The sequence below is a fragment of the Myotis lucifugus genome, unplaced genomic scaffold (genome assembly GCF_000147115.1).
Source record: "Myotis lucifugus unplaced genomic scaffold, Myoluc2.0 scaffold_217, whole genome shotgun sequence".
NCBI lineage: Eukaryota > Metazoa > Chordata > Mammalia > Chiroptera > Vespertilionidae > Myotis > Myotis lucifugus.
The window spans coordinates 2,038,074-2,060,535 of record NW_005871265.1 but is presented as its reverse complement, the minus strand read 5'-3'; the positions used below and the strand labels follow the sequence as shown (position 1 = coordinate 2,060,535).

At 39.8% G+C, this 22,462-nt stretch overlaps 1 protein-coding gene across 1 annotated transcript in view; it reads left to right on the top strand.

Annotated features, from left to right (window-relative positions):
• Positions 1 to 22,462, top strand: part of ENPEP (glutamyl aminopeptidase) — a 90,344-nt gene that overhangs the window by 64,111 nt on the left and 3,771 nt on the right. Inside the window, exons 13-19 of the mRNA XM_006098041.3 lie at positions 1,232 to 1,368; positions 1,459 to 1,514; positions 10,025 to 10,175; positions 11,997 to 12,070; positions 12,184 to 12,288; positions 12,377 to 12,547; positions 15,751 to 15,891. Of these exons, the coding sequence (XP_006098103.1) occupies positions 1,232 to 1,368; positions 1,459 to 1,514; positions 10,025 to 10,175; positions 11,997 to 12,070; positions 12,184 to 12,288; positions 12,377 to 12,547; positions 15,751 to 15,891 (835 nt within the window). The remainder of the gene's footprint in view (positions 1 to 1,231; positions 1,369 to 1,458; positions 1,515 to 10,024; positions 10,176 to 11,996; positions 12,071 to 12,183; positions 12,289 to 12,376; positions 12,548 to 15,750; positions 15,892 to 22,462) is intronic.

Below are 22,462 nucleotides of genomic sequence, written 5' to 3'. Positions count from 1 at the left end.
CTCACCATTCTCAGCCTATGGATCCTTTAACACGGCTTCACACAGAAGCCCCAGCGCTATTTCCAGCCTCATCTTCTATTTTCCAGTCCTACACCCTACAGTCACTACATCAAACTATGCGCAGTTCCTCAAACATACTAAGTGTTCCCACACCCTTATTTAGATTGTACACTGTCCATGCAAATATATATATAGTATAGTAGGGCCTCACAAATCTGGTCATGTCAGGGCATAACTGTTATTTTAAGAGTATATTTAAAACAGAAGTCTTTATTCATTCAATGTTGAGCTTCTAACATCTATTTACTAGAGCCTTATGTACATAGTGGATGCTACTTTAGAAAGTTAATTCAGAAAATCCATTGATGAAAAGGCATTTATGTAATCAGTTGGAATAAGGAAGTAGAAGACTTTACAAAGATAAATGAAATTGGAAGAGCAAGTATGAAATGGATTATGAAATCAAGAATGTCATGTTTGGATTTCAGTTCTATCGCAAGCCTTCTTGACATTTTAAAGGAGTTACTGATTCTCAAATCATTATTCTGCTTAGCAATAGCCATTTCCATCCATTTGAATATTGATTTTTAACAAACAAAATATTATTTTAAATGTTTACAATTTTGTCCCCTCCCCAGGTGTTCTAGTGAATATTCTTTTTTAAAAATATATTTCTTTATTGATTTCAGAGAGGAAGGAAGACGGAGAGAGAGATAGAAACATCAATGATGAGAGAATCATTGATTGGCTGCCTCCTGCACGCCCCCTGCAGGGTATCGAGCCCACAACCCAGACATGTGCCCTTGGCCAGAATCGAACCTGGGACCCTTCAGTCTGCAGGCCGATGTTCTATCCACTGAGCCAAACTGGCTAGGGCTAGTGAATATTCTTTGTGTAATTACTTTATCCATTATGACTTATTTGTTTATTGGCATTTTCTCTTATTGAAGGATTTATAAGCACAAAATTATTTGCAAACATCTGCCAGTAAAAAGTATAAGCCATAAATTACAGGACACTTATTTACATTCGTCTTTTTTTCAGCTTACACACTACAGTGACATTTTAAAGTTGGGCAAATAAATTAGAATTAGGCTTTGGGGCTTTGGATCCAATTCAAACTCAACTTTTTGAGCTCATATTTCTGTTCTCTTTACCCTCTGGGTTTAATTTCTCTGTGTTTACATTATATGCAAATGTGTTTATCATTACTGTTTACTTACTACCACAGGAATCAGTTTGAAGCCTTCTAATTCTGGTGGAAATGGTTTTCTCAAAATAAACCCAGATCATATTGGGTTTTATCGTGTAAATTATGAAGTATCAACTTGGGACCTGATCATTACCAGTCTTTCCTCCAACCACACGGTAAGAAAGCAATGACTGGGACTTGTTTTACTTTTGTTCTAAGAACAGCATCTTAACACATTTCTTACCTCTTTTTCTCCCTCTTCCCAGGGCTTTTCTTCTGCTGACCGTGCAAGTTTTATTGATGATGCTTTTGCCTTGGCAAGGTGGGTTTTGGAATGAGGTAGATCATTTAAAATGCCATGGATTTTGTCACAAAATTATATATATATATATATATATATATATATATATCTTTCTGCATGCCCCACAATGGGGATTGAGCCCACAACCCAGGCATGTGCTCTGACCAGGAATTGAACCATGACCTCCTGCTTCATATGTCAATGCTCCATCACTGAGCCACGCCGGCTGTCACAAATTTTTTTAACGAGTTACAACAGAATTTAAGAATGAATGTTAGTTTAAAATATCCAAAGCCACTATTTATAACATTATTGTTTTCTTTAACGTGTTTTTTTTTTGTGTGTGAAGTTCATATGATCCTCATAGCCAAAATACTGATATTAGCCCTTAATACTAATGATGACTGTAGCAATAAAAATTTTACAATGGGCTTCGGCTCATTTATGCTGTTGACTTTGAGCAGGGTTTGTCTATATCAAATCTTGAGCTAATTATGAGTGAAATTTTCAAATACTTAAAAGTACACCTTCATAATTTAATTTAGTAAAAAGGCAAACAATGTGTTTCATAAATTCATTTCTGTGAGCCGAAGCCCATGGTAAAAGTTTTATTGCTACAGTCATCAAATCTTGTTCAGGTCATTGGGACAAGAAGAATGAGGCACTGTCCTCTTGGACTGATCAGAATTAAGACACCATTAGAAATTTTGACTTTTTTTTTCATGGCCTGAAGGTAATCTACATTTAAAAAATAATCAACACAGATTGGGAGAATGGAGGAGTAACCATAGTAACTCTGAGGGTTGTTTTTTTTTTCAGGTAGCCTAGCTCCATTAATTCAACAAGTATTTGTTGGAATTTGTGACACTGGTAGGAGCCAGGGACACAGCAAACTTGTTCTGCTGGCTATGTAGTGGCTTCATCCTAGATACGAGCAATGTAGTGAGAAGGAGATGCTACTTTCTCAGGAAGCCTCCAGTGGCCCTTTGGGTTGGGTATTTTCCCACAACATATATTGCCATTGCTTACTAACTGTCCATCTCACTCACCAAACTGTAACTATCATGAGAGTAAGCACCCAGATTATGGTCCTATTTATTTTATTCCCAGCTCCTGACTGTGACACACCATAGTGAATGTTCATTAAATAGGAGCTGACTACATGGCTGGGAGGATAGCATAATAACACTAAAGGCAGAGGAGGGTATGCCTCCAGACTTTCTCGGTAGACTACTGTAAATTAGAAAATGTTCTTAACATTTTTATTTTTAGGATTTTTTAAATTGTTGGCACTATTATAGGTGTCCTTATTTCCATCTCCCCTTTGCCTGCCTTCACCAGCCCCTGTCCCCACTTCTTTCTAGCCATCACCACATTGTTGCCTGTGTCTATAGGTTATGTATACATGTTCTTTGGCTAATCCCTTCACCTTCTTTCTCCCAGTTCTCTCCCCACTTCCCTCTGACAGCAGTCAGTCTGTTCCATGTGCCCATGCCTCCATTTCTATTTTGTTCATCAGTTTATTTTGTTCATTAGGTTCCGCATATAAGTGAGATCATGTGGTATTTGCCTTTCTCTGATGGGCTTATTTCACGTAGCATAATAATCTCCAGATCCATCAATGCTGTCTCAAAGGGATCATTCTTTTTTATAGCTGCATAGTATTCCATTGTGTAAATGTACCACAGCTTTTTAAAAATATATATTTTATTGATTTTTACAGAGAGGAAGGGGGAGGGATAGAGAGTTAGAAACATTGATGAGAGAGAACCATCAATCAGCTGCCTCTTGCACACCCCCTACTGGGGATGTGCCCGAAACCAAGGTACATGCCCTTGACCGGAATTGAACCTGGGATCCTTCAGTCCGCAGGCCAACTCTCTATCCACTGAGCCAAACCAGTTAGGGCATGTACCACAGCTTTTTATCCACTCATCTACTGATGGGCCATTGGCTATTGTAAATAATGCTGCTATGAACATAGGGGTGCATATATTCTTTTGAATTGCTGGTTTGGGATTCTTAGGACATAGTCCCAGAAGTGGAATCTCTGGGTCAGAAGGCATTTCCATTTTTTATTTTTTGAAGGAACTCTTACTGTTTTCCACAGTGGCTGCACCAGTCTGCATTCCCATCAACAGTGCAATGAGCATCCCCTTTTCTCCACATCCTCACCAGCACTTGTTTGTTGATTTATTGATGGTAGCCATTACCACAGGTGGGAAGTAATATCTCATTGTAGTTTTAATTTGCATCTCTCTGATTATTAGTGACATTTCATATGTCTATTAGCCACCTGTATGTCCTCTTTATTGACATTTTTAAGGAGGAACATTATAGGGTTAAACAGGTTCTCGAGCCAGATTAAAATCCTGCTTCTGTATAACCTTGAGTAAGTGTCTTAACCTCTCTCTGGCTCAATTTCCTTATTACCAAAATGAAGATGACTTTATAAGACTCTTGAGGAATAAATGAGGTAATGCACATAAAGCAATGAAAGCATTGCAGGCCTTTAAGGCCTGTGAGAGTGCTCAATACATTGTAAAAATACATCCACCATTGATCAGTAGCAACAAAGAAGCATTTATGTAGAAAAGCTCTTCTGAATTTGTAATGTAGATTCCCTTTGTAGGTAATAGACATTATAATCCCCTGTAGTGAATCTCCGAGTTTAATCTCCTGAACATATAACAAATTAATTACAGTCGTTGGCCCTTATTCGAGATGAGATTTTGCATTTCACAGTTTCAGTTACTTGTGCTTTACCGGAGTCCGACCCATAACTCTTATTACAGTATATTGTTATAATTGTTCTAGTTTATTAGTAGTTGTTGTTAATCTCTGACTGTGCCTAATTTATAAATTAAACTTTTCACAGGCATGTACATATAGGAAAATACTCATACACACATATAGAATATGTCCTCTATGGAAAAGGGGGGACTATATTGCATATTCATTATATTACAGTTTGTCAGTCACTCATTTAATAAGTATTTATTGAGCACCTACTCTGTACCAGGCACTGAGCAGACCTGGGAAATTAAGTGATGAAAGAAGATCAATATTTTAAAACATAATAGAACCACTTAGAATTTTTTTTTCAGAAAAACTCTCCTGTGAATACAAAATGATCGTTTCCACAGCTTAGCATCTTTGCTGTTAAAAAGTACACAGAGATTGTAATATCTTTATAGCTTAATTCCCATCACAACACAACACACAGTTCTTCGTGCTTTAAGGAGCGAAAGCCTCCTGAGCAGTTCTCTCAACCGTGTGTTAAGCCGGTAACTCGCACCAGTGAGAGACTTTCTCACATTTGCTCAGCTCCTTGGCCGTGCCCCGTAACGTTTTGAAGAGCTTCAGAAAGAAAGAAAGTGAAACACACTTGAAAAACAAAAAATATCAAGAATCACACAATAACCAGTCCAGGAGACACCTGAGTTATGACCTTAGCTATTGAGCTATTGTCCAATTTCCTTCTGCAAAACAGGACTCAGAGAGGGACAGACTGCACCAGTTTTATTAGAGATGGGTCCAGACCAGTCTGAAATGTTAGGCAGGAAAAAAAAGGAGAAATGTGTAGTTAGACAGGTAAGTGCCTGTGGTGGGACTAGAATTTATGCAGATCTTCTCAGGTGTTTAGAAAGAAATGTAACTCATGTTTCATAAGCAGGACTGAAAGGGTGCATCTAAAAATACATGTATTCTTGATTCCCCTGTCCCCAGATTTGAGGAGCTAGTACTCTTACTGCCCTAGATGGAATATCTAGCCGGACACATTAGTTAAGATGGGGAGTAAAAATTCATCCGGTCACTTTGAGTCTCCCAAACAGTCTCAGTTCATCAAATGCCCAGCCCAATGAAACCATCAACATTTTCCATGTCATTTAAAGTTATTTCCAGCCTCCCAGGAACAACGTGCTTGATTTCCTCTCCATTTTCCTGTGTGAAGTTTCTACTTCTCATTATGCTGCCTCTGGTTCCTCCAGCGTTGAGGCAGTGAGAGCAGGTGAAGGGAGGAACACTCCCAACATGCAGTTTGCTTTTGCTCCTCTAGACCTTGTGACATTTAACATGGACTCTCCTCCTTCTGTGCTCACACCATTCCATGGCCAAGGGTGTTTCTCCTGCAGTTACCTTGAGGGGCAGGTGAACACCACTGACCCACTCTGGTCCATAGCAAGTATTCATCCATCCTGTGCCCCGACAAAGTCTGAAAGGACAGACCACCCAGGCAGTCCCATCTCTTCACTCTGAGATCAGAGCACTAGCCAGACACGGCCTCTCGTCCTATAGATTTCTCGGGGTGTAAGACACCAGACCACTATGCCTCCAAGCTCTGGGATACACCTTTAAATTATTCAAGTGTTCCCATTAAAGGTCCCATTTCCTAGGCTTGATAAGAAGGGACAACCTCATAGTATACTGACAGCACTCCCAAAAGCCCTCTTCTACAAGGTCACTCCCCCCTTAGCCACTCCAACCTCTTCATTAGGATGGTGGTGTGTTATTAGCAAAGGGTCACAAAACCTGTTCCCCTGACCATGTCAGCTCCAGTTTGGTGGACCTGCATCTTACTTTGGAGAATAGGCCAAAGGGCCTAGTTTGGGGGCCTTGCCAAAACTGAGACAGAAAAAATCCTTTGTTGTACAGCTGTTGCAGTAGGTTTTATCCTTTTCAATAGCTTATGTCGTGCTCTGCAGCCCACTGTGTGCTAAAGCCAGGGGATGGGTCAAGATTAACATAAAGGAAAGCACAAGGCTGGCTAACAAACCCAGCAGTGGGAGCAGGAGTTTCTGGGTGAGGAAAGAGTGGCACAGAGGACAGCTTAACAGACCACCTAAGCCACTGACGAGACAGAATTCCAGCCAGGTTTTAAGGACCAGTGGCTCCAATGATATGCAAGGTGACGACCAGGTTAACAAGTAAAGACCTCCAGGTGAACATCAACCATGTCAAGATGATCAGCTTTGCCATTTTATTTATTTTATTTATTTTTAAATATATTTTTATTGATTTCAGAGAGGAAGGGAGAGAGATAGAAACATCGATGAGATAGAAACAGCAATCCGCTGCCTCCTGCATGCTCCCTACTAAGGATTGAGCCTGAAACCTGGGCATGTGTCCTGACCGGGAATCAAAGCATAACCTCCTGGTTCATGTGCTGATGCTCAATCACCGTGCCACACCGGCCAAGCAGCCTTTTTTATTTTTTAAAGAAAAGGGTAGTAGGAAAATGAGGAGAGATAAAATGGGGTCTAGTTGATAGCAAAGAGACTGTTTTAAGCCAGAAATCTGAATTTAATTGGCAACTTAATGTCAAAAGACCAGATACACCTGTGGACTGAAGGGTCCCGGGTTCGATTCTGGTCAAGGGTACATGCCTAGGTTGCGGGCGTGGACCCCAGTGGGGGGCGTGCAGGAGGCAGCCGATCGATGGTTCCCTCTCATCATTGATGTTTCTATCTCTCTCTTCCTCTCCCTTCCTCTTGAAATCAATAAAAATATATTTTACAAAAAGAGACCAGATACATGGGAACTTTCCAAAACTCTCCACACCACCTGAAGGCTCATGAATGTGGGTCAGTTCCATCCACTGAGGCACCTCTCTCAATTGTTCTACTGCCCCAGTCAAGAGCCATGTTTACCAAGACACCATGCTAACCCTGGGCTTCTCTGAGTTGGGGACTGTGCAGTCTTTTCAGGTCACACCCAGGGAAGCAGAAACAAACCTTTTATATAAGATTCCTCAAACTTCCTCCATGCCTCAGCCGGAGATAGGAGCACCTCTTAGTCCTCTTCTTCTCCATTGAGTCCGGTGGGAGCTTTCTTTAAGTTGCAGCCTCCATCTTCTCTACACTCTGAATTATAGGAAAATTCTAATTTAAGTCCTTCAGGCTGGATTCTCACTATGTAAATGGAAGATTTTAGAACAAAGAAAATTATCAAGTCTGGCTTTCAGAACTGCTGTTTGCGATGGATTTAAAAAGAAATGGAACATGAGACTCAAAGTTGAGTAAGAATGCTGTCTTAGGTGGAGTTCCCTAGGTGCAGAGTCTGAAATGAGGGTTCTTTACCTGTGGTTATTGAAGAGTGCTGGCTTGAGGTAGAAAATGCAAGAAACATGATGGGGAAGGAGGAAAAGCTGAGCAAACATATGGTCTCATTTGGAATCTAGCTTTGCCAGATTCTACTAGGAAGCTTTGAGTTGTACCACAGAGTGGGACCAACTAGAGGGAAGCAGGCTGGCTAGTGGCATTCCTGAATCAGATGATTGATTTATGGTCAGGAGTGAGGGTTGCATAACCTCTTAGAAGCAAGATAGATGTATTTGGCCAAGGGCTATTGCCTGAAGAAGGTGGTAGCTGTGAGCTAACACAACATTGTAAGGCGATCTGGGTAGGGCACTATAGATTTCTTTGTTGTAAAAAAAACAGTTCTTCACATGTAATCCTAGCAATATCAGCATCGCCTAGCAACTTGTGAGCAATGCAAATACTTAGGCCCTATTCAAGACCCACTGAATCAGAAATTCTGGGAATGGGGCCCGAGAGTGTGTGACTTAGCCAACTTTTTAATGTTGCTGATATATGTTCAAATTTGAGAATCATGGTTCTAAATGGTATTGCTTTTCCTCTGACATATCAAATACTACTGATTCCATGCATAAGAGTTGCAGAGTACATTATTTTAATTCTCAAAATATTATCATCTATAATATCAAGCATCAAAAATTCACTCCCAGTCCAGTGTTCTGACCTTATGACTTAGACTTAAAGAAAATGAGTGATATCTGCCCTAACCGGTTTGGCTCAGTGGATAGAGCATCGGCCTGCGAACTCAAGGGTCCCAGGTTCGATTCCGATCAAGGGCATGTACCTGAGTTGTGGGCACATCCCCAGTAGGGGGCGTGCAAGAGGCAGCTGAATCGATGTTTCTCTCTCATTGATGTTTCTAACTCTGTATCTCTCTCCCTCTCCCTTCCTCTCTGTAAAAAATCAATAAAATATATTTTTTAAAAAAAGAAAAGAAAATGAGTGATATCAAAGTGGAACGATTGCAAAGCTATCAAGTGTGCTGGAAAAATAAGATGCTAAGACAAGATATTGATTTTTTAACATTTGAATACATAATACTTAGGACCTCTAATCTGTGAATCATTAGATTCCCTCCTTCCATTTATGGTATCCAATTACCCAATTCTTCTGGTCCTTGTAACCAAGACCCTTCTAATCTTTTCACCTGCCAGAAATGTGCAGCCCACTTGATTTCTGACCAAGTTATCTGCCATTCTTCCTAAAATTTCATTAACCTCTTTGCCAATTTGATCTTTAGAGCAACAATTATTCTTCAAAAGTATCCTAAGAAAACACTGATTAGATGTAATTGTTGCTCCATCCTCAAAGAAAGTAGAAAATCATTAAAATTAGAAAATTATCAAGTTTCACATGTTAGCACAACTTCTATATTTTTTACTTAATAAACATTCTCAATAAAACACTCCATTTCTCAATATTATTTATTCTTTTATTAAGGGAGGCTGAATGATCCAAAATATAACCCCTTCTAAATCAAATCAGGAAATGAGAAATCAGCTTTCTGAACTGAAAACTCTGTAACATATCTCATTAGTAAAAATCATATGATGCTAAAGATTTTAACACTTATCTGTCCAATGCTAGTTCATCCTCTAATCAAGCTCTTAGGAAGAAGTCATGATATAATTACATTATTCTTTATTCACAAAATGACCTCAAACATAATAACACTCAGTGCATCAATATTACTAATTCAATAATTTAAAATATATTCTTTAATTTAAACTTTCAAAATGTAACGTGGAAAAACAAGATTCCCATAAATTTAGGCTAGAAATTGAAGCATGACAGTTTTCTAAGAACATGATTTCAAAAGGTTCTAGAATCTCTTTTAAGAAGGAAGATATTGGATTCTTTAAACTTTGAAATGTCAAAAGTAACTTAATTTCCTGGAGGAACAAAATCCACTTTTTATTTAGCCTTATTATTGGTAAATGTATAAAAAAGGAGATGTCTTATGGGAAGTATAAATGCACTTGAAATGTTTTACGCATTCATGATTTGTGAGTACTCTTATTCAGGTTTCCTCTTCATTTTAAATTCAAATCATTTCAATAAGATACTTTTATAATGGTGTATTTGGCTATTATAATTAGATTATGAAACTAAAATTTAAAAGTTTTTATTCACCAATATTAATCACATAGCTAAGTGGCTTTTGTTTCATCTGAAATTTTGCCAAAATCCAAATTTTGGATTTTTCAAATGTGTATGTTAATGTTCTGTCTTCCCCTTTACTATTGGACATTTGAAAATATATCACTGTGAGGAAATCTCTTTGATTAGGCTTCAACCACACATGCATTTTATTAATCATGTAATAGAAGGATTCTCATTAACATTGAATTCTATAATCCCCATATTAGTTCTTTGAGTTAAACGGAAACTAATTTATCTTTTTAATTAACTGTTTTGTTTTTCCTTCCTTAGAGCTCAACTTCTAGATTATAAGGTGGCTCTGAACTTGACCAAGTATCTCAAAATGGAAAAGCACTTTTTACCATGGCAGAGAGTTATTTCAGCTGTAACCTATATCATTAGCATGTTTGAAGATGATAAAGACCTATACCCTGTGATTGAGGTGATGTGAATGGCATTTCTTATGAAAGTAAATGTTTAGTCATTAGCAGAATAGGAAAATTTCTGAGGGAAGAAGCTCCTGGGAGACAAGAACATATCTTCCTTTCCAAGTGAAATCAAAGGAAAGTACAATGACTTGACTAGTCAAAGCAAAGAGATGTTATTTATTTTTTCAGCTTGAAATGTATCACTATTTCTGTTTCAATATACCCCTTAAATGTATATTTTAGTGTTATAAGGAATCCAATAATTAATACTTCATTTAAAATAGGCAACATTTTAAACCATAGATACTAACTAGATCCTATTTTTACTGTATTCATCTAGGTCAAAATGAATTCATTCTTCCCAAAATATAACATTACTAGAGGCCCAGTGCACGAATTCATGCACAGGCAGGCCTGCCCCAATCAGGCCCGATCAGGGCCGGGCCAGCTGGGGAGTGGGGCCACAGGCGATTGGCTGCAGCCCTGCCCCTGAATGGGGTGGCAGGGACCGATTGGGAGTCAGCATCCAGGGGAGGGGCCATGGGAGGTTGGCTGGACAGCTCCACCCTTGATTGATGTGGGGGGTGGGGCGATCATGGACAGAGCTGGCTGGGGGGAGAGGCTGCAGTCCAATCGAGGTGGTGGGGGCTGATTGAGGGTGGGGCCCACCGTGGGGAGGGGCTGTGGACAGTGGACAAGTGCCCCCATCCTTGAATGGGGCGGGGGGTGGGAGCAGGGGTCAGAAGCCTGGGGGAGGGGCCATGGGTGGTGGGGTCAGGTGGAGGGAGGGGCTGCAGGAGGTTGGCTGGCTGGCCCCACCCCCTATTGGTGTGGGGCGGGGCTGCCAGGGGGAGGGGCCGTGGGAGGTTGGCCTGCTGGCTCCACCCCCCTATTGGGCCGGTTTGCTGGCCGAAGTGGGCGTCAGAGCAACCAGTCGTTCAGGTCCTTATGGCGTTCCAGTCACTGGCTTTTTATATATATAGATATTTCTGCTGTTATTTCCACATTGAGATTTTATTATGAGATAGTCATTACAAATACTTTGCTTTGTGATTTCTGTAGCACTTTGGCAAGACACTTGTAATTTTTTTTTAATATATTTTATTGATTTTTTACAGAGAGGAAGGGAGAGAGATAGAGAGTCAGAAACATCGATGAGAGAGAAACATCGATCAGCTGCCTCCTGCACATCTCCTACTGGGGATGTGCCCACAACCCAGGTACATGCCCTTGACCGGAATCAAACCTGGGACCTTTCAGTCCGCAGGCCGACGCTCTATCCACTGAGCCAAACTGATTTCGGCGGCACTTGTAATTTTAAACAAATTCTGGATTCGAATCTCTGGCTCTTCCACTTAGTAAATGAAAGAACTTGGACAAATGATTTATATTTGTGAGTCTTAATTTCCTTTGTACAATAAGAATCTTAGCACTTGGCTGCCTATGGTAAAGGGATAAAGATTATGTAATATAAATTTCCTTTGTAAATCCAAAGGCAATGTACAAATATTGAAATAATATTTATTACTTCATCAGTACTTGAGCAAGTATGTCAAGTGTTATTCTATTTCACAAGAAGTGGAAGCTAAGAGATGCTAACCCAAAGTTGGATAAAACACAAGAGAATGTTCAGGATGTTCTTACCTTGAAGCAATATTGCAATGTGATAAAGAACTGAATGCATCCCTTCCTAATGACAGGCCCAAAGTTCTCTGAACTAGTAGGAAAAAAGGTTATAATGGTGGTGGGGGGAGGGTGGCTGTACATTATAATAGTTGAAGGACTGTTGATAAATAATGAATTGTTACTCATGGTACGTGGTGCTTTTATTTCAGGAATATTTCCGAGGTCAGGTGAAGCCGGTTGCAGATGCTTTGGCATGGGATGACACTGGAGACCACCTCACAAAGTTATTATTTTTTACATTTTTTAAAACTAATATCCATTTAATATCTGTTTGTGTGTTTTAAAATGTGTTGAAAAGTACTCAAGGCCAAGCTTTGTGTGTCTTTGTTTTCTAAGGTTACTCCGTGCCTCTGTGTTAGGGCTCGCATGCAAGGTGGGAGACCAAGAAGCCTTGGGCAACGCTTCCCAGTTATTTCAGCAGTGGCTCACTGGGACTGTGAGGTGACTATTCACCGTGTGTTCATTTCCAGAAGACTTTAAACTGCAAAACGAAAAATGGAAATCTCTGAAACACTGTTTATTCTTCTAGGATTCCTGTAAATCTCAGGCTTCTCGTATATCGTTATGGGATGCAGAACTCTGGCAATGAGACTTCATGGAACTACACTCTTGATCAATATCAAAAAACTCCATTAGCTCAAGAAAAAGAAAAGCTGCTGTATGCATTAGCATCTATCAAGAATGTTACTCTTCTGTCAAGGTAAATTAGAGCTTTTTTTTTACTTCTAGCAATTATATTTTTTGGTTTATGCATCACAGCCTCTTATAGATGCTATTAAAGTATGTTTCCAAGAAAATCTATTAAGAATTATTTTCCCTGCAAGAAACAAACTATCTATGTAATAGTGGCTTAAGTAGTAAAGAAATGTAATCTCACACGAAAAAGTTCTAGAGGAAAACAATTTTCAGTTTTCATCGAGGAGCTAGGCTCTTTCCCTTTCTGCTTTGTCATCCTCAACCTGTTGGATGTCTGATGACTTTCAGAGTTACAAGCATTTTGTCTTCATACATGTGTGTTCAATGGAAGAAGGACAGGAGCAAAAGAGTGTCCCCTGTCTTTTATGTTAAGCGGTCTGTTCTCTCCACTTCCCCTCCTTATCCAGAACTGGGTCATTGCTGATCATTCTGGGTCATGCTCTGGGTCTACCACATGATCATTTGTGGACTAGGATGAACTTGAATTCCTTTGACTGATTTGGGTCAATCATGATACTCTGGGGCTGGGGTAGGAATCTAGTTTTTCTACAGTCAAGGAACAAGCCCAGAACAAAACCAGTTTCTGTCAGCAGAGGAGGAGTGTCTGCCACAATATGCATACACACAAATAAAGTTATTTACGTTTCACTCAAAAGGTATAAAGATTTCTTGAAGCTTTTCTATGAATCTTCTTCTACTCCACACCTGTGCCACAAGCCAGCTGACTTCTGCCTTAATTCATTTTTTTGCTTAGTTATCGTTTCTCAGTTACTTCATTCATTTAACCAAATCTTTTTAAAATATATATATTTTTTTATTGATTTCAGAGAGGAAGGGAAAGGGAGAGAGATAGAAACATCAATGATGAGAGAGAATTATTGATAGGCTGCCTCCTGCACACCCGCTACTGGGGATCAAGCCTGCAACCTGGGCATGTGCCCTTGACCAGAATAGGACCTGGGACCCTTCAGTCCGCAGTCCAACGCTCTATCCACTGAGACAAACCAGCTGGGCCATTTAACCAAATCTTTTGTTGTCCTTTTTATGTATAGGTATATAGAGTGTGAGACTAAAAATGAATAAGATATCTACCCTTGAGAAACATACAGGTTCATGGGAGAGGCAGAATATAAATGATAAATTACCAATTTGTAAGAACTACCAGAAACTGTTTTTACCTGGCAGGACCAACAATACACCTTCAACAATACACTATCTTAAAGCAGTCAATTCTCCTGCTCACTGCTCTAAGATAGTCCACCAAGAACTTGATCATCTTGACAGTCCACAGAACATCATATTGATCCATTACTTGAATTAGCAAGTACTTAAATGCCTTACTAAGGCTCTTATGAATTAGAGGGTAAAAGATACATTGCACAAACATTCAGGGGCCCCCAATCCAGTGCAGTTTCTGGAAGTTCAATAGTCTACAGCATGTTGAAATATTCCCTTTAGATACAACCATGACATAAATTTAATACAAATCTATTGGTTTGGTCACTTAATCTATTGATTTGGACTTATTTGCATTATAGTATAATTATAGTAAACCAATCTAACCACATAGGTTATATTAGGAATTTGTTTTGTACAATCTATGAAAGAACAAATAAGGCAACTTGTATCCCACAGAAAATCCTATATAATAAAGAGCTAATATGCTAATTAGACCAAACAGCAGAACGACCTTCCAGACGAAGCTGGGGCTGCAAGGGCTAACCGAGGCAGGTGGGGCTGCGAGGTCCGAGCCCCTTGCATAAATTTCGTGCATCAGGGCTCTAGTTAGACTTTCTCTTACATATTGGCTTCTTTTTAATACTTCTAAGTGGAGAAAGTGCTTCTATTCAATAGTTCCAATTATTATTTTTTATTTGTTATTTACTTATTGGGGTGACATTAGTTAATAAAATTATATAGGTTTGAAGTGTACATCATCTGCATATTTCATTATGTGCCCACCACCCAAAGTCAAATCTTCTTTTTTTTAAAAAATATATTTTACTGATTTTTTACAGAGAGGAAGGGAGAGGGATAGAGAGTTAGAAACATCTATCAGCTGCCTCTTGCACACTCCCCACTGGGGATGTGCCCGCAACCAAGGTACATGCCCTTGACCGAATCGAACCCGGGACCCTTCAGTCTGCAGGCCAATGCTCTATCCACTGAGCCAAACCAGTCAGGCAAATCTTCTTTTATCACCGTATATTTAGCCCATTTTACCCTTTACCACCCTTCCTCACCCTGTTGGCCCTCTGGTCACCATTATACCGTTGTCTGTGTCTATGAGTTTTTGTTTGATTGTTTGTTCATTTGTTGCTTTCAGTTTTATATCCTACATATAAGTGAAATCATATGGTTCTTGACTTTTTCTGTCTCACTTGTTTCACTTAGCATGATATTCTTAAGATTTACCAGGTTGTCACAAATAATTAATAGTTAAAATTGTGTTTTTGTATTGTTTTTAATACTTTCAAAATAATTAAAGTTTTAATATTCCTGTAGTTTACATTTCACTAGTCCTCAAAAATCATAGGTTGTTTTTTAAAAACAGTTAAATAGCCCTAACCGGTTTGGCTCAGTGGATAGAGCGTCAGCCTGGGGACTCAAGGGTCCCAGGTTCGATTCCGGTCAAGGGCATGTACCTTGGTTGCAGGCACATCCCCAGTAGGGAGTGTGCAGGAAGCAGCTGATCGATGTTTCTCTCTCATCGATGTTTCTGGCTCTCTATCCTTCTCCCTTCCTCTCTGTAAAAAAAATCAATAAAATATATTTTAAAAAAATAAAAATAAATAAAAACAGTTAAATAGAGACGGAGAGGCATTGATTGGACTGTCGGGCCTTGGAGGGAAGGTAGGGGAGGGTGGGGGTAAGGGGGACAGATCAACTAAAGGACTTATATGCAAGCATATAGGCCTAACCAATGGACACAGACAACAGGGGGGTGAGGGCATGAGCGGGAGGAGTAAGGGGTAACGTGGGGATAAGGATACATATGTAATATCTTAATCAATAAAAAATATATTAAAAAATGAAAAGTTAAATATTTTAGGAAATTTTAAATTGTGTTTTCTTATTTGTCATATTTAATTAAGTTTGTTGCTTAGTGCCTCAAGAATTGAATTACAGGAATGAAAGCTATGTTCTATTGGAATTCAGCTAAGGGTGAACATTAAAAGTTCATTTTGAATTTTTGGCTTCTCTTAGGTATTTGGACTTGCTCAAGGACTCAAACCTTATTAAAAGTCAGGATGTGTTTACAGTCATCCGATATATCTCATATAACAGCTATGGGAAGAGCATGGCCTGGAACTGGATACAGCTCAACTGGGAATATCTAGTCAACAGGTGGGATGATCAGATAATGTTTTGTCCTCTTTGTTGGATACTATCTACAATTCTTTTTCTCTTTACTGTACTTTCTCTGACATCTATACAATATCTGAAATGGCATATCACCAGAGGTAATGGATCATGGATTTTTCCCCTTTCAGGGAAGCAATATACTAATTAATTTTCAGCATAATTTCTTTTTGGAAAGTATTGTTTCCACCGGATCTATAGAATTCTGAAATCTGAAGAGATGCCTAAATCACATTATTTTTAGTTTGGTTAAAACAAGTTAATATAATTCTGCCTGTTGTGATAGCACCTAGCATAATGCCAAGCACATATTTAGTTCTTAATGAATATTTAATGAAAACTAAATAAGAATTCCTGAACCTGGGTTCACATTAGAGCCCTATAGCCTACTGAACATATATGATTGATAGCTTTTATCTCCCTTGACCAGATAATTAAACTTTAGGTATTTTGAAAAGTTCTTAAGAAGAAACTACTTCCCAGGCAATAACAGTTTTAAAATGTAAAATAGCAAATTAACTAAAGAGATGCTTTCCCCAATTTTTTATTTTTTCAGCCCCATACTAAAGAAATATTACTGTTCTTGGTCCTGATCCTCTAAATGTAATGCTTATTTCCATTAAAAAGATATTTCTTTTACAGAGTATAAAATAGAATATAGACTATGTATCCCAAACAAATATAAAAACATTGACCAAAAGCACTTCACTGTCTATAATTCCCACACCAGGAAATAGCCTCTGTTATCCCCTTTTAATCTCATCTGTCTTCCCCTCAGCACTGCCTAATTGACTGCCTTATCAGAAATATTAACTACGATGATAACTTTTATTTGTATTCTTTTTCCTACCCTACAATTCACCAGAGTGCCATTAGAATGATTCACATTTCTTATTCTTACAAGATCCAGATTAAATCTCTAGCTCTCAACCAAGATAATCTACATTGCTTTTTACCTATTGGTGATAATATTTTGCCTTTTCTATTCTTGCAATGATTGATTGTAATAGTTCATCCATCTCTATGAAGATCGATTGATTTATGAGCATGCACACATGATGTTTTGTTCATCTGTTTGTAATCCTATATAATAAAAGCCTAATATGCTAAGTGTCCAACAGATCGTTCAACAGTTTGACTGGTTGCTATGGTGCGCACTGACCACCAGGGGGCAGACGCTCCGACCAGTAGGTTAGCTTGCTGCTGAGGTTCAGCCGATAGGGACTGAGCGAGATGGGCCGGACATGCCCTGGAGCCCTCCTGCAGTCCCTCCCCAGCCCTGATCATGCACCAGTGGGGTCCCTCGGCCTGGCCTGCACCCTCTTGCAATCCTGGACCCCTCGGGGGATGTCGGAGAGCCAGTATCGGCCCAATCCCCACAGGCCAAGGGACCCCACCAGTGCACGAATCTGTGCACCGGGCCTCTAGCTGTTTCAATAAAATACTTGGTTTAGAATTAATAAATCTACCTATTTAGAACATGTTGTTATCTGGGGGTAACATGTCATATTATGAAATATGATACCTTCCATTTTGGAAGGTATATGCCTTCTGACAAATACTGTGTATTTTGTTTTAATTGAAAAGACTATAAAACTTTTTTTGGTATATGCTGCAAGAAACCTATGTAGATAAAGAATAATGATTACTTTTGAATTATTGTGAAAAGATAAGTAAATTATGTTCATTTTGCAAATTGTTTATTAAGTAGAGTATTTCTCAAGGCCTATTTAAATAGCTCTGTAATTTATTTCAAATATTTCATTTAAAAAAATTAGTTCATTGTTATCCCTTTTAAAAATTAAGAAGTAGAAAAAAACAGGTGTTGCCCTAGCCAGTTTGGCTCAGTGGATAGAGCGTGGGTCTGCAGATTTAAGGGTCCCCGGTTTCAATTCCGGTCAAGGGCACATGCCTGGGTTTCGGGCTCCATCCCCAGTAGGAGGCGTGCAGGAGGTAGCCAATCAATGATTCTCCCTCATCATTGATGTTTCTGTCTCTCTCTCTCTCCCTCTCCCTTCCTCTCTGAAATCAATAAAAATATTAAAAACAAAACACAAATAAAATCAGGTGTTACCTTGCCATAAAAGTCATAAACATCTGGCCTTAAAATAAATTTATTAGACATAATACTGAATTTTTTTCAAGAAAATTAATTGATAAACAATTTCCAGTGCTAGCTCCAAAGGCTAGCTCACCCAAGGCTTTTAATATTTCCTCATAGTCTAGTGATATAATTCTCATTGGGTATTATTTCAAATTGCCTAATGCATAAAATTATGTAATAACCACATGTTGGACACACACACAATGCCCAATATTAATTATGGTTAGTTTGAATAAATAGAATATTCCTATTAAAATTGGATGTGACAAATTATACATAAATTAGCCAAGTTTTATCCAACTATTTCTAAACTCTTGAACATTTTCCAGACTTCAAAATGAGTGGATTTACTGCCTCCATTTTATGAACAATTTATTGTCATTCTAAAATAAATAAGCTGGTTTTTAATAAAGTTTTTGTCATGTGATTTTTATGACAATTGATGGCCACACCACTAATGTTTTTTCCAGTCTGAGACTTAACCACAAAGTTCCAAAGATTCTTCAGAATTTATTCTTTGCTTTTTTTTATATCACTAAACTCTTAGATGAAACTGTGAAGTTGGGTAAACCCAATAAATCAGTAGTGTGGTATGAAAAGTATGGTTTTAATTTATGACTATAGCTGAAATATTAAGTCAATGGAATATGACTAAAGCCATTTAAACACTATCTCACAAGCAAAATAATTTAATAAAAGTTTTGTGTGTATCAAAATCATTTATTTTGGGAAACAATAATACTTCGGTTAATATTAAGTCTAAGAAGACTATTTTTTATATAATTATATTTCAGATTATTTAAGATATAATTGAATTCTTATTTTCGTTTTAAAACTAATCAATATAATAAGCATATAACATATTTCTCCTTAAATGCTACACTTTATGTGATATTGGTTTCTTGAAAATGAACATATTTTGTTCTTATACTTCTAATATTTATACTTCTAATATTAATAAAAACAGTTATAGTTTTTATTCAATCCATTGTTGGTTCCCAACTATATCCTTTAATTTTTAACTTCTAAGAACAAAATACAACAAATATCACAGAAATTATGGAAGGTTAATCCGTAGGATTTCATAATAGCAACTTTCCTTTCTTAAATTCCCTTATTTATTTATTTATTGCTGGCACTATTATAGATGCCCCCCCATTTTCCTCCCCATTATCCACCTCCACCCAGCCCCAGCCTCCCCGTCCCTAGCCTTTACCACACTGTTGTCTGTGTCCCTGGGCTATGCTTACATGTTTTTGGCTAATCTCTTCACCCTCTTTCATCCAGTCCCCCCATCTCCCTAAGTCCCTATTTTCTTATTATGAGTATACTAGATGCTCGGTGCATGAATTCCTGCATGGGTGGGGTCCCTTGGGGGGGCTGCACCCCCAGCCTTGCAGCCCCACCTGGCAATCCGCCTTGGCCTGGCACCGCCCCTTCACCTGCTCCACCATCCCACCTGTGGGGCGATTAGTCGGGGCCGGGCCCCCCACCCAGCTCCCTCAGCACCTGGGAGTCTGGTGGCGGCCCCACCCCCTGCCACCGTTGCGGCTGGTCGCCATCTATGGGGTGATCGGCAGGGCAATTGGGCCCCTGCTCGCACCAACCTTGGCCTGGCACTACCCGCTCACCTGCTTCACCATCTTGCCGTGGTCCTGCTCTCGTTGGGGCCCATCAGGGCCAGCAGCACCTTCACTGCTGCCCACTGCCAGTGCTGTGTCGCCGAAGCCTTCCATGTTCCGTGCCGCCCCCTGGTGGTCAGCCCATGTCATAGCGAGCAGTTGAAGTCCCAATCTCCCTGTCTAACCATCAGTTGAACGATTGTCTTAGGGGACAATTTGCATGTTAGGCTTTTATTATATAGGATGTTGTTTTGTACAAAATGCAGATAAGCAAAAATCACCCATAATTCTACCACCCTGTTGTCACACTAAAATTTCACTAAGATTTTTTCCTGGGTCATTTTTTTATGGCTATTTATTTATTTATTTATTTACAGAAATGGAATCATATTATGCATATAGTTTTATAAGATATCTCTCCATGTCTTTAAGTATGCTTTTTCAGTGTTATTTTTAATGCTCAATTATATTTCAACTAGAGGCCCAATGCACGAAATTCGTGCAAGAGTAAGCCTTCCTTCCCCTGGCTGCTGGCACTGGCTTCCCTCTGGCACCCGGGACCCAGACTTCCCTCTGGCTGCCAGCAGGAACCCGAGACCCGGCTTCATCCGGAAAGTTGTCCAGAAGGATGTCTGAAAGGATGTCCGGTCTAGTTAGTATATGACGCTTTTATTATTATAGATGTGTAGGTACATCTTAGTTTATTTAGCCCATCTCCAGCTGTTGGATAACAGTATTGTTCTAAACTTTCCAGTATATAAATAATGTGCTGATGGGCATCTTTGAAACTGAATCTTTTCATTTTTTTTGAATGTCCTTGACATTTTCTTTAGGATACTAGAAGTAATTGTTACCCAGAAAAAAATTACTAATAAATTGACCTATTTTTCTAACCCTTGCCAATAGCCAGTGTTGTCATTTTAAAACATTCTTGCTATTACAATACATGAAACCTGATATCTCATTTTTTAAAAAATATATTTTATTGATTTTTTACAGAGAGGAAGGGAGAGGGATAGAGGGTTAGAAACATTGATGAGAAAGAAACATCAATTGGCTGCCTTCTGCACACCCCCTACTGGGGATGTGCTTGCAACCAAGGTACATGCCCTTGACTGGAATCGAACCTGGGACCTTTCAGTCCACAGGCCGATGCTCTATCCACTGAGCCAAACCAGTCAGGGCCTGATATCTCATTTTTAATTATAATTTTCTCATCCAATAAATCTTATCAGCATCAACTATGTATTAGATGCTGTGTTTGGCATTAAGATACAATGGTAAGGAAAAACAAACCTGGTTCCTTGTTCTCATGGATCTTAGAATCTAGTGATGGAGACCAATACTAAGTAAAGGATCACACAAGTCCTATATAATAAAGAGGCAATATGCAAATTGACCCTCACTCCGTCATGCCATCACAAGATGTCTGTGCCCACAGCAGAGGCAGGGTTGCTGTAACGAGTGATCAGCAGGGACTTGAGGCTGTGTGGCCCCGGGCTGGGGCAGGGGACTTCAAGCTGTGCCCTGGTGCTGGGCCGAAAGGCCTCAGGCTGTGCACCCCACCCCGGCACCAGACCAAGGGACCTCAGGCCGCGCACCCCACCCAGTGCCGGGTCGGGGAACTTCAGGCCACACCCCTCACCCCGGGTCTGGGCCGGGGGACCTGAGGTCATGCTCCTGGCCCAGCAGGACTTGATGGGGGACCTCAGGCCACACCCCCTGCCCTGGTGCTAGGCCACAGGACCTGAGAGTGCGCCCCCCACCCAGCACTGGGCTGGGGGACCCTGAGACTGCACCCCCCCACCTGGTGGGGCTTGATGGGGGACCTGAGGCTGTGCTCCCTGCCCAGTGCTGGGCCAGGGAACCTGAGGCTGTGCCCCTCACCCGGCAGGTGGGGCTGGCCAGGTCTGGATCTTGCCCAGTGGGGGTGGGCCCGGCCAGGTCTGAGTGTTGCCCCATGGGGGTGGGGCCGGCCAGGTCTGGGTCTTGTGCGATTTTGAGATGCACATGGGTAGGCAAGGACTTGACTCTGGGTCCCGCAGCATGCCCCAGACTCTGACAGGAGGAAGATTTTCATATACATTTTACTAATTTTCTTTCATCTCTGACACTTCTATTATAGAAAAAGGGCAAATAGCAATATTAAATATTTCCTCTAATTCAGTGGTTCTCAACCTTCCTAATACCGTGAACCTTTAATACAATTCTTCATATTGTGGTGACCCCCAACCATAAAATTATTTTCGTTGCTACTTCATAACTGTAATTTTGCTACTGTTATGAATCGTAATGTAAATATCTGATATGCAGGATGTATTTAGGTGACCCCTGTGAAAAGGTCATTCGACCCCCAGTGGGTCGTTCGAACCGCTGCTCTAATTAATTCCCTTTTAATGTGCATGAATTTTGTGCACTAGGCCACTAGTACATATATAATTAAAGTTGTAATAATTACAAACAGAAGAGGTTCAAGGCACATTGAAAGAGTATAAAGGAAAAAACCAACCAAGTCTAGAGAAGTTGGAGATTAAGGGCTTCCCTAAGAAAGTGATGTTGCATTGAATTTTGAAGGAAGGACAGGAGTTAACTAGGTGAACAGAGGGTGAAGCATTCCTGGATGAATGCTTTCTATCAGAAGAGAGGAATCATAAAGGCCAAGCTTTGCAGGGCTTTTGTTCTAAGAGCAATAAGTTCAGTTTTTTATATATGACTAGAGGCCCAGTGCACGAAATTCATGCACTGGGAGGGGGAGTGTCCCTCAGCCCAACCTGCACCCTACCCTCTCCAATCTGGGACCGCCTCGGGGGATGGCCAACTGCCAGTTTAA